This window comes from Berghia stephanieae, chromosome 3 (assembly GCF_034508935.2).
Source record: "Berghia stephanieae isolate SIO BIC M18660-M18661 chromosome 3, UCSD_Bste_1.3, whole genome shotgun sequence".
Taxonomy (NCBI): Eukaryota; Metazoa; Mollusca; class Gastropoda; order Nudibranchia; family Aeolidiidae; genus Berghia; species Berghia stephanieae.
The window spans coordinates 12,435,295-12,449,388 of NC_088362.1; the positions used below are offsets into that span (position 1 = coordinate 12,435,295).

General features: G+C 37.4%; 1 protein-coding gene across 1 annotated transcript in view; it reads left to right on the plus strand.

Annotated features, from left to right (window-relative positions):
- Positions 1–416: 416 nt before the first annotated feature.
- Positions 417–14,094, plus strand: part of LOC144967155 (uncharacterized) — a 30,842-nt gene continuing 17,164 nt past the window's right edge. Inside the window, exons 1-2 of the mRNA XM_078904052.1 lie at positions 417–832; positions 11,192–11,364. Of these exons, the coding sequence (XP_078760178.1) occupies positions 11,268–11,364 (97 nt within the window). The 5' untranslated portion in view covers positions 417–832; positions 11,192–11,267. The remainder of the gene's footprint in view (positions 833–11,191; positions 11,365–14,094) is intronic.

A 14,094-nucleotide genomic window follows, 5' to 3' on the forward strand; every position in this document is an offset into this window, starting at 1 on the left:
AATAATAATAATAATGATGATGACGACGACGACGACAATGATGATGATACATCTAAAATGACTGTTTATTAATTTGCTTTAAGAAGTAAGTTAGTAAATTAATGTTTAGAATTCCCACGAAATATATATATATATATATATATATATATATATATATATATATATATATATATATATATATATATATATATATATATATATATATGAAGAGAAAACGTAATCAGGTCCATCCCCTTTTCAAGATTACCTACATACGATATTATTTCTCTCAGAGTCAGTCAAGCATGACGCCAGCAAGAGTTGTCCATCCGATTGGAGAAGGTGGTCAGTCATCAATCAAACCCAATCAAAAACTATTGCCGACAAGTATCGTGGATGCACGACGTATAAAAGGACCGGTTTCGGGAGTGTCCCAAGAGACATGAAATGACAATGTGAATAGGTAACCACCAACTAATTGAAATTAGCCCACTGAAAGATCAGTAACGTGTGGAGAGAGCATAATCAAGCATTAGGAAGTGAAACGAAAATATTATAGTGAACGAAATATATAGATCCTTGTAAGAAAATAAATTGTGAAGTATAGTTCATTTGGGAATAGTAATAGAAATATGATACAGGATTAAAGTTATTAGACTAGACTTTTTGTAGAAACTTTAAACTACGCGCCTGAAAATCAGAAAAAAAAACATGAATTAAACTGCAGAGACTTTAAATGGAAGTGACTGTGAAATATCTGAAAATTATTTAGATATTTACGTGCTTTAATCATTTCATTTCACTGAAACGGTGGACTTGGAGTTATATTATAGAGTGAAAACAGGAAGAGACGGTAAGCTTGGCATTAATTAGAATTAATTATTAAACAAACTAAGCACTAATGTTTATATGAAAATTAATTGGACTATTATGTTTCAATGATGTTTCAGAGATATACTAAGTGGAATGTACAACTGAGAGTTTTATTACTGAAATTGAATTTAATACTACTATTACTACTACTACTTCTACTACTACTACTACTACTACTACTACTACTACTACTACTACTACTACTACTACTACTACTACTACTACCTCTACTACTACTACTACTACTACTACTACTACTACTACTACTACTACTACAATTATTATTACTGCTGCTGCTTCTGCTTACAACTAATAATAGTAGTAGAAATAGATGTCGTAGTTGTAGTCATAGTAGTTTTACTACTGTTAGTAGTATAGTAGCAATAGTAGCTATAGTAGCAGCAGCAGCAGCGCAGTAGTAGTAGTAGTAGTAGTAGTAGTAGTAGTAGTAGTAGTAGTAGTAGTAGTAGTAGTAGTAGTAGTAGTTTAGTAGTAGTAGTAGTTGTTGTTGTTGTTGTAAAAGTAATAGTCATATTGCCAATAGCAGTAGTATTGGTAGTGATAGTTGTAGTAGTAGTAGTAGTAGTAGTAGTAGTAGTAGTAGTAGTAGTAGTAGTAGTAGTAGTAGTAGTAGTAGTAGTAGTAGTAGAGAGCTGAGCCGGTGTTACCAATACTTAGCTTCTATAACCAGGACAAATCATTCGTTTGGACAGAAAAATAAATAAAAACTTACCGCTTACCGTCAAAAGCAGTATAGATTTGAAGCTACATTTGTTTTCTATCAAAAAACATTCGGTACTAGACAATCCTTGATGAATTTCAAAAGTTGTGTTTGAAATTATATCCTAAATATTTTCATGATGCACTCCTCGCGAAATCGTGTTTTTTTTTCGTCTGTCCAATGGTTGGTGCCCCTAGTGCCAAGTGCCTGCCGCCTGCCGCCTGCCGCGCAAAACAAAGGTTTTTTAAAAAGTTTATTGAGAAAAAGATACGGAAAAAAGTGTCCCTAGATAGGTATGCAATTTGGTGCATTAGTGCAGTAAAAATTGGTGCGCAAAATTAGTTCGCAGCGGATGCAAGACTGTGTGTGTGTGTGTGTGTGTGTGTGTGTGTGTGTGTGTGCGTGTGTATGTGTGTGTGTGTCTCTTTCTTTTTTTTTTTTTTTGGGAGTGCCTACGTACACGGTAACGGGGCATCTAGCCTCAGGATCTACGTACACGTAAACTGGTTTACCGTTGCAACACAAGCAATAGATAGAATGCGCTTGGCCAAGGAGTTCACAACATTGCCATCCGGAAGTATAACGGACCAACACACAAACTCTGTGTAACCATGAACTTTTATAGTCTTGTTAATACAGTTTAGTGAGAACAACTCACAAACGCGGATGGCAAAAACAATAACAAAGGCCTGAGTGACGTCATCTGCATACTATCTATAGATGGTCCTCGCTGTCGTGACCGCGCGCGCTCGTGTGTGTGTGTGTGTGTGTGTGTGTGTGTGTGTGTGTATGTGTGTGTGTGTTATTTAAAAAAAAATAAAAACAATTTTAACCATTAATGGCGAGATTCCATCTTACACTCCCCAAACTCCAGATCTTAGTCTTAATGTTATCATTAAAAGACAAGCTTTGCGATTTATAGTTTAATTGAAGCCCGAGTCGAAATATACTCTTACTACTGCTCTCTTGGTGGAAACGATCTATTCTGCATAAGCCATCTGGAGAAAAAAATCAGTGTCACTGTAAAAGGTTAAAATTTCACGAAGTACGCACCGTGAACACCGCTGTAACAATCCTTTGATCTACGTCATCAGGCAACCCATTGTTTCTTTCATCTTTTCCCATTCCCCCTTACTATCCCCCCCCCCCCATTCCCCCGCCCATCTCTCTCTCTCTCTCTCTCTCTCTCTCTCTCTCTCTCTCTCTCTCTCTCTCTCTCTCTCTCTCTCTCTCTCTCTCTCTTGTCATAGTGTTATCCCTTCCCCTTCCCATCTCATTGTAAAATGAAAACGTTCTGCTGTTTGCAGATACATGTATGATTGTTTTGTTTTTTCTCTCTCACTCGGCTAGGATTAAAAACCAAGACATCAGGTAATTGGTGTCTAATGCCAAAGTATAGATTCTCTCTTTGGCCAATTTAGTCACGCATGTGGCAGCCCAGCTATTTATTATGTTCTGCCTATAACACACAATAAGTGGGATTTTGGGGGTGGGTACGAAAGAAATCAAGGTCATAAGTAACCGTGCACAAGAGCTGTATAGGGAATTGGTTTCTGGGGGTCTTGCAAATACCAAATATTTTATGGAAAGCTCTTTCGAACTCCAAGACGTCTGGTTTGTTTTGCTATCTTGGAACAAACGAAACAGAGATGTCTTGATGTGTGACCTAGTTGTCTGATTTTGTGACCTGGATGTAAGGTTTTGTGACCTTGATGTTTCCTTTTGTGTGTGCAAGCCATGCGGGTAAGTACAGCGATAGCTTGCCAGTTGAGGAAAAAAAAAAGGAAGAAGCAGCGTATCCGCATTTGAAAAACAAAACAAAAAAACCTGAAAAAACAAAACAACTTAACATTTTAAAGGCGAATATCAATCTTACTTGGACCAAAAATAAAATCTTACCGTTTTCATCAAAAGACAAAAAACAAATTACAATTTAAGAATTTGAGCTTTTATAGAGGGCAATATCCACCCAACGTGCTCAAAGCGCTTTTTATCAATATTCTTACTGCTCTTATGGTGGAAACGTTTTTTTTTTTTTTCTGCGTTAAAAAATAATATAAATGAAGACTATTATTTGAAAACAAAAAAAAAATCAGTGTCACTGGCAAAGGGTTAATTGCAGTACTCCGCAGTACTCCTGCATCCTGTGAGACTCCTACGGCACTTGCTAATCATAAAAAAGGAAATAGCAATCAACAATACTAAGGTGAAAAAAAAAAGAAGAAAAAAAAAGGTGTGGGGGGGGGGGGGGGAGCAAATCCAGCGAAATTCGATCTTTGACCTAACACCAAATCTTCTATCATCAAAAGACAAGTAACGGCAAAACGATTATAGACAATTGAAGTCCGAGTTGCGATAGTCTGACTGCTCTCTTGGTGGAAACGCTGTATTCCCCGTTAACAATAATAAAGATAAAAGCAAACTATTATCTAAAAGCAAAAAATTAGCTTCGCCGTTAAGGGGTTAAGAACACCTGCAACTGCTGCCAGCATCCTTGAGATGCTCTTCGTCACACACGGTCACCAAGCGACACGTCTCCCTTTCGTCTTCATGCAACACCCCCCCCCCCCCCCCCCCCCCCCCCTTCTCCACTCTCACGGTGGTGGTGGCGGCGGATAAAAAAGGCCTTTTTTTCTTTATTCAATCAACTTGACTGCTGGTGGACCCTAGGCCTCTCTACAAGTCCAAGAAATAATACTCACTTTTTCTCTGCTCCAACGAAAATATCTACCCCCTACCGGTCTAATTATTTATAGCAGACGACAAATTTCTCAAAACGGTCACGTGACACTGTAAAAAACAACACAGGAAGTCCATGAAAGCTTATTTACGGCATTCCCTTTGAACCGTGTAAACAGTAAACAACAAGATTTCGTTTTCATTCGACTCAACGGGTCAGATTGGCCGGTATTTTTTTAACGAACTAAAGTTCTGAAAAATCAAAATGTTTCTTAGAAAGTTGAAAGATGCTAGTTTTTGAAACAGAGGTAGGTTTAAAAAAAAAATCTTTATATTTTACGTGAATGCATGCTCAAGGCGAGTTGGACGTGCAGCGGAGGTTGGTCGGCCAAAGGCGAGGCTCTCTAGTAGTAGTAGTAGTAGAGTAGTAGTTTAGTAGTAGTAGTAGTTGTTGTTGTTGTTGTTGTTGTTGTAAAAGTAATAGTGATATTGCCAATAGCAGTAGTATTGGTAGTAGTAGTAGTAGTAGTAGTAGTAGTAGTAGTAGTAGTAGTAGTAGTAGTAGTAGTAGTAGTAATAGTAGTTGAAGTAGTGGTAGCAGTACTAGTTGTTGTTGTTGATGTTCTTGTTGTTGCAGTAGCAGCAGTAGTATTAACTTTATATAGATATTAATTTGAACCATTTGCACAACGAGCTCCACATTCATTTTCTTGCAAGATAACGGATACATGTTCAAACGTTTCGATATATGGAATTTAGGTTTCCAAATTGGCACATGTCACAGTAAAGGTTGTTCACAATTATCTTATTAAATTTTATTTTATTAAGAACTGAATTCATCTCACTCCAGTTATATTTCGGTAGGCTTAGATAAACTTTACCTTCTAATATTAGATCGTCTTTCCTTTTATAGCCTTCCCTCGAATTAATTTCTAATTAGTGAATACTTTTCGTTCTACATTCTGTCACGTAGCCACTTATTATAAAAGCTGATAGGTCTAACACTCTACACTCACTTTCTCTCCACAATCTATGCCGGACGGCCAGTCGCTCTATTCCTTCTATATACTGTAAGATTTTTATCTTTTGGGACTTTGTAGATATTATATCTACACCATTAAGACGCCGGAGCTTTTAACTTTGATTGTATAATCTTCAAGGATCAAACCCAAGCCCGCTGTCAAAGGACTACACAATAACTTCTTACCAATTGCCTGGAAGTGGAATTTTACGAGTCCAATCCTGTTATCAGAGGAATAGATCATCCAAGCCCATCAACTGCCTGGAAACGTAAACTTATGAACCTGACATATTATCATAAGTTACGTAAAATATTCATATCTCTATTTGTAACTGCCACGATCACTGTTTATCTCTTTTAATTAAATTTCATCATTATTTTTATTTCATTGTAAACAAATCGTTAATTGTTTTTCATTTATAGTAACTAGTAAATTCTGGGGCCTCATTCTACATATATCTTTATGCATAGTCGAGTAGCTCTTTACTCACTTGAGACCATGACAGCACACACCACATTTTTTAATGATTCTCTCAAAATAAAGTTGAGTTAATGTGTCATTATACAAGTAAGAGCAACAATAGCTATTGAGATTAAATCTATTTTCTTTTACGAATCTGAATAACACATTTGCAACACACTTATATATTGTTATGGGTTTTCTGAGACAATGTTTTAAATTATGATGGGAGATCAGAAATGTACATCGCAATTTTTTATAGTAGTTTTAAAGTTGGTTTGCATGGTTTGAATACTAGGTCATTTCTGGTTTCACTTTCAATGCGAGAATAATTTATTCTCGGCTCTTCTAGCATATCCACAACAAAAATTGATGACGTAATTCTAAATCAATTTTTTGGATGGTTGAACCAAGTGCTGAAAAGATACAACGGTCAGAAATAGAATTTGTTTTTTTTTATCACTTTACTAAATATGATATTTATATTTTTGTAGACAATTATATCAATTGAAGTTAAATTAAAATAGCGGAGAATAAATTATACTCGCAATGAAAGTCAAACTTAAAAAAAGACCTAGCAGAATTTTTTCGTATTGATTTGAGTCAAGAGGATGATAGAAATATATAGTTTTACAATATTTAGATTTGTTAGTAATTCTCTGCTCGTTGATAAAAAAAAAAATTCAATTGGCTGTTCAGAACAATATTGACCCCCATCCCAAGTATTTTTATAATAGATTTATTATATTTTAGCTGCTAAATCACTCCGATTAGTGTGTACAATTTTGCACCTCCGATATATAACACAATTTGCTATGGGCTAATTGTTGTGTTGTAAATCTTAAAGATTGTCCATTACAATAATATTAACCGAAGTCCATCAATGCGTTCGGATATCTGACCTCCAGCAGCAATTATGTGCACAAAGACCCCGACATAATGCCAATTTTGATTGCCAAATTGATTGGGGTTTTTTTTTTTTTTTTTTTTTTTTTTGGGGGGGGGGGGGGGGGGTTGTTGTTTTCTTTTGGCCCGGGGAGGGGGGGGGGGTGGCTCTTTGTTCTGTTTTGCTTTTTGTTTTTTAAAGTCAAGTCTTCCAACTTCTTGGATTTTTGATTAAGACAAACACGTATCTTTTTCATCATAATGATCGTCATCACCATCATGATTAATAAAAGCAGCAAGTCTTCATTGCGAAGTAATTTACCATCGTTAGTTTATCATAACTTCTTGAAACAATCGAATTGAATACTCAGACCTGCCTACTTGAAATGTTAAAAAAAATTGTAGTTTTCAGTGGGAAGAAAGAGAAGTCACTTTAAGTATCTTTACAAATTGATATTTTACCTTCATCAGGATTAAATATGCCTTCAAAACCCTGAATAGATTCTTTGTGCCACCATTTTCTTTTTAACACATTATATTGAATCAAACATGTCTATCTGTTTCTGCTGTTGAAGCCAATAATTCGTATGTCTACGAATGTTTCGTAGTATTCGTCAGGTTTGGGATATGTAATATCAAAATTGTTGTGTCCTTTTACTTATCCTTTTCTCTTTATCTCTAACTTCTATGTATATTAACAAACTCACTACGCTTATCTCCTTCATCCCACTAATCCTCTCTCTCTCTCTCTCTCTCTCTCTCTCTCTCTCTCTCTCTCTCTCTCTCTCTCTCTCTCTCTCTCTCTCTCTCTCTCTTTCTCTCTTCTTTCTCTCTCTCTATCGTTCTCTCTCTCCTCTCTCTCTCTCTCTCTCTCTCTCTCTCTCTCTCTCTCTCTCTCTCTCTCTCTCATACTTTACCCCAGATCTAACGTAAACGCAAGTACAGACCAAATTCCTAAAAAGAACTAGTACTTATAAATTCTTAGTCATCATAACTAAGACAAAACCGTGCATTATGCTTTTTTCTCACGCTAGATATGCAGTTGTGGTCCTTGTGCAATCAATCTTTATAGACAGTCAACCTTTATGCCCTTAAAAATCTTTGTTGTGATTTATTTATCAAAGGATCAACTGCAGTGATTGCTGGTATATTGGGATTAGCACCAGTTTACCTGCTGGACACTAGTGCGGGGCGGTCCTTGGCAAGCTTAAGGACCACGGTCCTACGGTCCTTGGGAAATGAAGACCGCAAGGACCGGTCCTAGTAGGACCGGTCCTTTTCGACATTGAACATTCCTGAGAGACTGTTGGAAATTCGAACCGGTTTGACCTTTGAGAGCATGGGATCGTTCATTCTTGAACCGTTAAAGACCGCTACACGATGAAAACCGTGGCCTACAGGAGTAAAACACACGGAGTAGTCATACTCATTTCAAATTGTAACCTAATTAGAGAAGAGGGGTGATGCCTTCTTTATTTGCTCACCGTACTTCATTGTTACTTCGATAATTTAATAAAATTTGAAATTTATCCCCATTAACGGAGATAATGGCATCGCCCAAGGCGTTGATCGAGTTGTTCGTGGCGTTGATACACACACGCAACTCCTACCCCCCCCCCCCCTCCCCCTCCCCCCCCTCCCCCCCCCCCCCCCCCCCCCACACACACACATTAGAGGGCAGCGAGCATTGAAGAGTAAGAGAGAGACGTGAAGTTATAATAAGAGGGGGTGGATGAGGTGATAAGAGGGGTCGATGGTGACTTTTCGCCAGATCTAACAAACTCAGCTACCCATTCATTGCTGAGTAGACAGGGATTCAGAAAAAAATCGACTGCACCCGGGATCGATCTCTGGCCCTTTGCGTATAAAGAGAGTGCTCTATCAACTGAGCTATCGGGGTCCCCAAATATTCTATTGGACTTTTTTAAAATTCAGACGTTATAACTGGGTTTTTTGGAAGGAAGAAACTAATGAAACTCATATTATTTGATTAGTAAAAACACCAAACGAAATTTTAATATTATTGTATTATTTTAAATGACAACACTGCGATAGAAAGGAGTGGTGACAAGAGATGGACAAAAGAAAACAAAAAATCGGATTTGCTACTTGCTAGGTTCGACACACACACACACACACACACACACACACACACAAACACACACATCTTTTGTAGTCACATACATTTCAAACAATAACCCATTAGAGAAGAGGGGTCATGCCTTCACCATAGATCATTGTCATTGCGATCATTATGGTGTAGTAAATTTTGAAATTTACCCCGTATAATGGAATCGTCCAAGGCGTGCGCCTCCTGTTCCCCCCATCTCACACACGAAAGGGCGGAGTGGAGGTTGGTGGAGGTTGGTGGTCGTCTGCCTGTATGGTCGTCTGTGTCGTTTAGTGTATGGCAAAGGGGGGTGGGTGCGATTAATTAAGTGGGATGGGTGGTGATTGGTGGAAGATAGGCAACCGAAGCAACGAATCGCTGGGGAAGTAGTAGTCTATGGCGCGAGACCGTAGGACCGTGGTCCTTGCAAGGACCGCCCCGCACTAGTTGAAAGGTGATAAGAAGTGAGGACCGTCGCCGGTCTTCCCCTCTGGGACCGGTCTTCGGTTCACAGCTAAAAGACCGTCGGACCGCGGTCCAGACCGATCTTCAGCGCGGCACTAGTCGCCGGTCTTCCCCTCTGGGACCGGTCTTCGGTTCACAGCTAAAAGACCGTCTGACCGCGGTCCAGACCGATCTTCAGCGCGGCACTACTGGACACCAAAGGTGAATGGCAGTTTAATGCATGTTACAAGACTGACACCTTTGTTTCTTATTATAGACGTGGTATGGACAAAACAAAACCTACCAAAACCTGTAGAGTCTCGACGGATATACTTACACAGTCACCATCTGAATCGTCGCAGACATGACCTTTAGTATCATTGTTGTAATACACGACTGACTTGAGAAATGATTACAAAGGATCATTTGACATGGAGTGAAAGTTACGTTATTATATAGACTGACCACGCTTCCAATCAGTGCATTTAAGACCCCTCAAATTTTGGGTTTTATCAGAATAAACCCCAATGGCTACAAAGATATAGGATATGAAAAGAGACAATATCATGATAATGGCACTGGTTACAGGTATATAGTGCGAAAATTGTTATCAGACAGAAATACGGAATTGATCTATTTTGGAAACAAAATGGATTGAAAATCTTCTAGAAAATTACCCTTTAGAACAGATATGGTTCTATGTGGACCTTTTATGTTGATAAGAATTATGGAGGGGATTTTGCAATTTGAAGAAAAAATTAACTTCAATTAGATCTAATTAAATTTCAGATTTTGAAACCGTGAGCTTTTGTATTACGCAATTCCCATTAAATTTGCTCAAAGCGCTCTAACAAGGGGCCCAATCTAACAGCAGCATGTGACATGCAGGACGAGACATAACGCTATTGAGGCGCTGTTACAATTTTTTTTTTAATACAGCGACTTTATCTTTAATATGAAACTCCATTTTGCAACTCACTCTGAGCTGTTTTTTAGACGCTTTTGTATGTCTTCGAAATATACTATATTATCTATATATAAAATAGAAGAAGTGCATTTTAAAGTGCAGCCATTATATGAAATGTACCAATTTCTTTAAGCAGCTGTCGTGGCGTCACATATTCCGTTCTTTTTGTTCAAAACTCATTGAAAGTGTATAACCACTCTTCAGAAGGACCAACAATGAATATATCGAATCATACTATGGCAGTGTATATAGGCAGAAAAAGAGCGAGGATGGATATTCTTTATTGACGACCAGTAGCATTTATTTAGGCCGGATAGAGGTGCTATCAATCTGAGACCAAACGATCATTTACACGATATATTATGTATCCAGTCCTCCAGAATACTAGTTTCACACTTCTTATGAGATTGGAACCTGTTTTGACGTCACAATATTTTTCCTTATTTAGGGACCTACCACCACTACTATCTTAACTTTGAATTTATGACCGACAACTGCGCACGCAAAAATGACGTTCACTTAACATAGCTTTGGAATATATAATATATAGATCTATGTAATATTTCTTTGAAATATACCAACATGCACATAATTAAATTGCAGGTGGTGATATCCTAGTATCTAAGTGTAACAATAGGCTTAATTTAACATTGTAGGAATGGCTAATCCTTTCCATTATTTGGGTTATCAGACATGCAAATAAGTACCCCATTATAGACCCACATTTTTATCAGGTAGATACTTTTTGTGCGGCTATGTGATCAATTGGTATGACACTCGTTTCAGATCTGAAGGTCCTAGATTTGAGCCTCGTTCTTTACTCACATTCTCTCACCGCACTTACCGGTGTAAAATCAGTACCTGGCTGTTAATAGCATCTCTGATTGTCGTAAATGTTAAATGTTGCTGTTGGCCTGTAAAGCGCTTTGATCACGTTTAGTGAATGTTGCGCTATACAAAATAAAAAGGCGTTTAAAAAAATTTATTTCGTTTTTAAAATGTTACAAAATAAATGCCCTGCAATGAACTAATTATTTCGTGTATGTCCACAGATTGTTAAAGTTACTTGGAGAATAAGAAGTAACATTTGTGCAAGTAACCAAGAGACAGAACCAAAAAGAAGAACAAATGAAGATGACACAATCATTGCATAGAGTATTATCCGCATCATTTTTCCTCATCCTCAACATCATCCACACATCCATCTCATTCCCCACACTTTCAAGTAAGTACAAATATTGATTTTATCCTTTAACTAAAGCTTTTTGTGTTTTTAAATAGAGCAATGTCCACTAAAAAAAGGGGGTGGGGGGCGGAGGCGAAGTTGACGCGTGGTTAAGGCATTGGTCCATGACCTGAAAGGTCCCGGTTCGAGCCCCGTTTAAGACACTTTCTTATTTTTTTCTTGGGCAAGATTAGTAACCCCCAATTTGTCACTTGGCTAATATGGGTGATTCCTGTTGACATCAGACATCTTGTTTGATGAATTATCTATTATATTCCTTCGTGAAATGCCTAGGCGATGATATCTTATGATGTCGTGGCGGAATGGCATATAATAATAATGTTCACTAAATGTGCTAAATGCTTTACAAGAGGTCACAAGCCAATGGCATCACTTAACACTATCGATGAGACTTGACACATATATAACAATTTCTGTTTGTTTGAAATAGACAACACTATTACCTGACATGTGCTCATATTATTTACACCTGAGTGCGGCGATAAAATGTGAGCAAATAACCTTTTCCATGGGCTCAACTTTGCGCCTTTATTTTTAAAGAGTTAACGATGACTTGTGTTTTTTTTTCCTCTTAAATAAAAGGATATATCTACATAATAATCCTTGCACCGACGGAGCAGTAGCAGCGTGACACAGAAGCATTGTCTTGATTCGTACACGAATGCCGATTTCGACTGTTCGCCATACTGTGTGGCCTTGATCTGAAAAACAAACAAACAAAAAAAAAAACAACTGTGTATCAAACAGTGTCAGATAAAGCAAGACACAATAAAACGTGAAAAACAATATCTCAAAATCCAGTCTTTTTCGACTAGTGATCCCAGACACTTTTTCAAATCTTTAAATTACGCCAATGTGCAGCTCCCCAATTTCTCAATGATTGGCCTTGAGAAAGTCACCTCGTCCTATCTCACTTTGCGTCGCCGCGCTGTTGATGACGCTTGGGCAATTCAAGTCTTTGTCTCTCGTCTCTGTCTGAAATGGACTCTTTAAAAAATTCCCTTTGAGAATGAATATATAAGGAATTTGATTTATCATATCTTGCCCTGTTTCCTAATCGGGTATTTGAGTCGATTGGGGTTAATCCTATTAATATTAAGACTTTTAACCTGTCACCGTTTTGGCTCACAGTATTCCTGTACTATTAAAGACACCTTTTTCCCATGACCCCTCAAACAAATACCACAATAAAATAAATTTTTAAAAACCCAGACAAACCAGAGACAAAAATATAACAACAATCCAAAACAATCACAAAACGAAACCAACCCAACCCAAACCAAAACAAATCGAAAGAACAAAACAATAGCAACTTTATATACCAAACGCAAAAAAAAAAAAAAACCAAAAAAACAAACCAAACCAAAACAAAACCAAAAAAATATCAACCATACATAACAAAACCAAAAATAAATATCTAAATAAATAAACATACACACAAACAAACAAAAACCAAATAAACAGCTCTCTATTTGATGTAGACGCGAGGACAATGACACAAGACGGATACACAGTGGCCCTATTTCTCACGGAATCACGACATGAGAGTGACTGACAGATTATGTAAAAAAACACGCACAGACCAAATACATCAAACAAATACGGTGGTTTCCAATGTGACAGCGGACAGATTGCTAGACACAGTTTATTGATCTCATTTGTTTTGTTTTGTTGTGCTATTTAACGATAAACCAATGAATGTCAAGCCAAGTAAAGTGAAGAATACCAAGAGCATTTTCTTCTGGCAGTAATAAAAACTCGAATAATTTTAAATCCTCAAACTTTTATACACATCGTTCAGCCAGACATAAAAAAGAACTTCCGCGTTTATACAGGGCAATATCCGCTAAACGTTCTCAAGGAGCTTAACCCTCTCCTTACCACCCACAGGAAAATCGTCAAGTTCGTTACGATGCGAAAGACAATTTTCTCATTCTGATTTCTCTTGTAATCACAAAATGTAAAGAAATGCTTTGATTGCAGCTATACATACTAAACACTGTGTTGTTGAGCTCATTTTGCTGAACAACAATCTGCATAGAATGCAATTTTACTTTTTTGTTTGATTAGGAAAAGTCTATCTTTGTGTCGGGTGGGTGTGAGTTTTCGTGGGAAATTCTAAAAATGGCTGGTAAGGAGAGTTAAGAATCTCTAGCGAACAGCAACATAATTTAACACGGGGAACTTCACATGACGCCTGGTAAGCGATATTACAATTTTTTGTCGACAGAGACAACGCTGATTGCAACCAGATACTCATTTTACACCTAAGTACGGTGAGAGAATATGAATACATAAAGAGCCTTGAGGACTCAACTTTGCGACTCACAGAGCGGGACTTGAACTACTGACTTGATCTAATTGTCCGAATGCGATTGTCACACCACAAGACCACAACGTTGCATAGCTATACCGAATTGAGGCGATAGATCACAATTAATTTCGTTTTCATCAGACAATAAAAATAATTAGGAATAATACTCGAACCTTTATAACAGCTTTTTCATGTTGTAAGTTTGTTGGATGACTCATCAGTATTTAGATATAATAATATTACAGCAGGCAAGATATATCTATCTATTCTGAGTAAAAAAAATAAAGAAAAGTAAAATGTGAGCAATGACACAATTTTAGCCTAAAATGACTCTCTGAATAGAACTTTGATTTCAAATATAATATAAAATTTGAGCGTGTCTAAACATCGTCCAT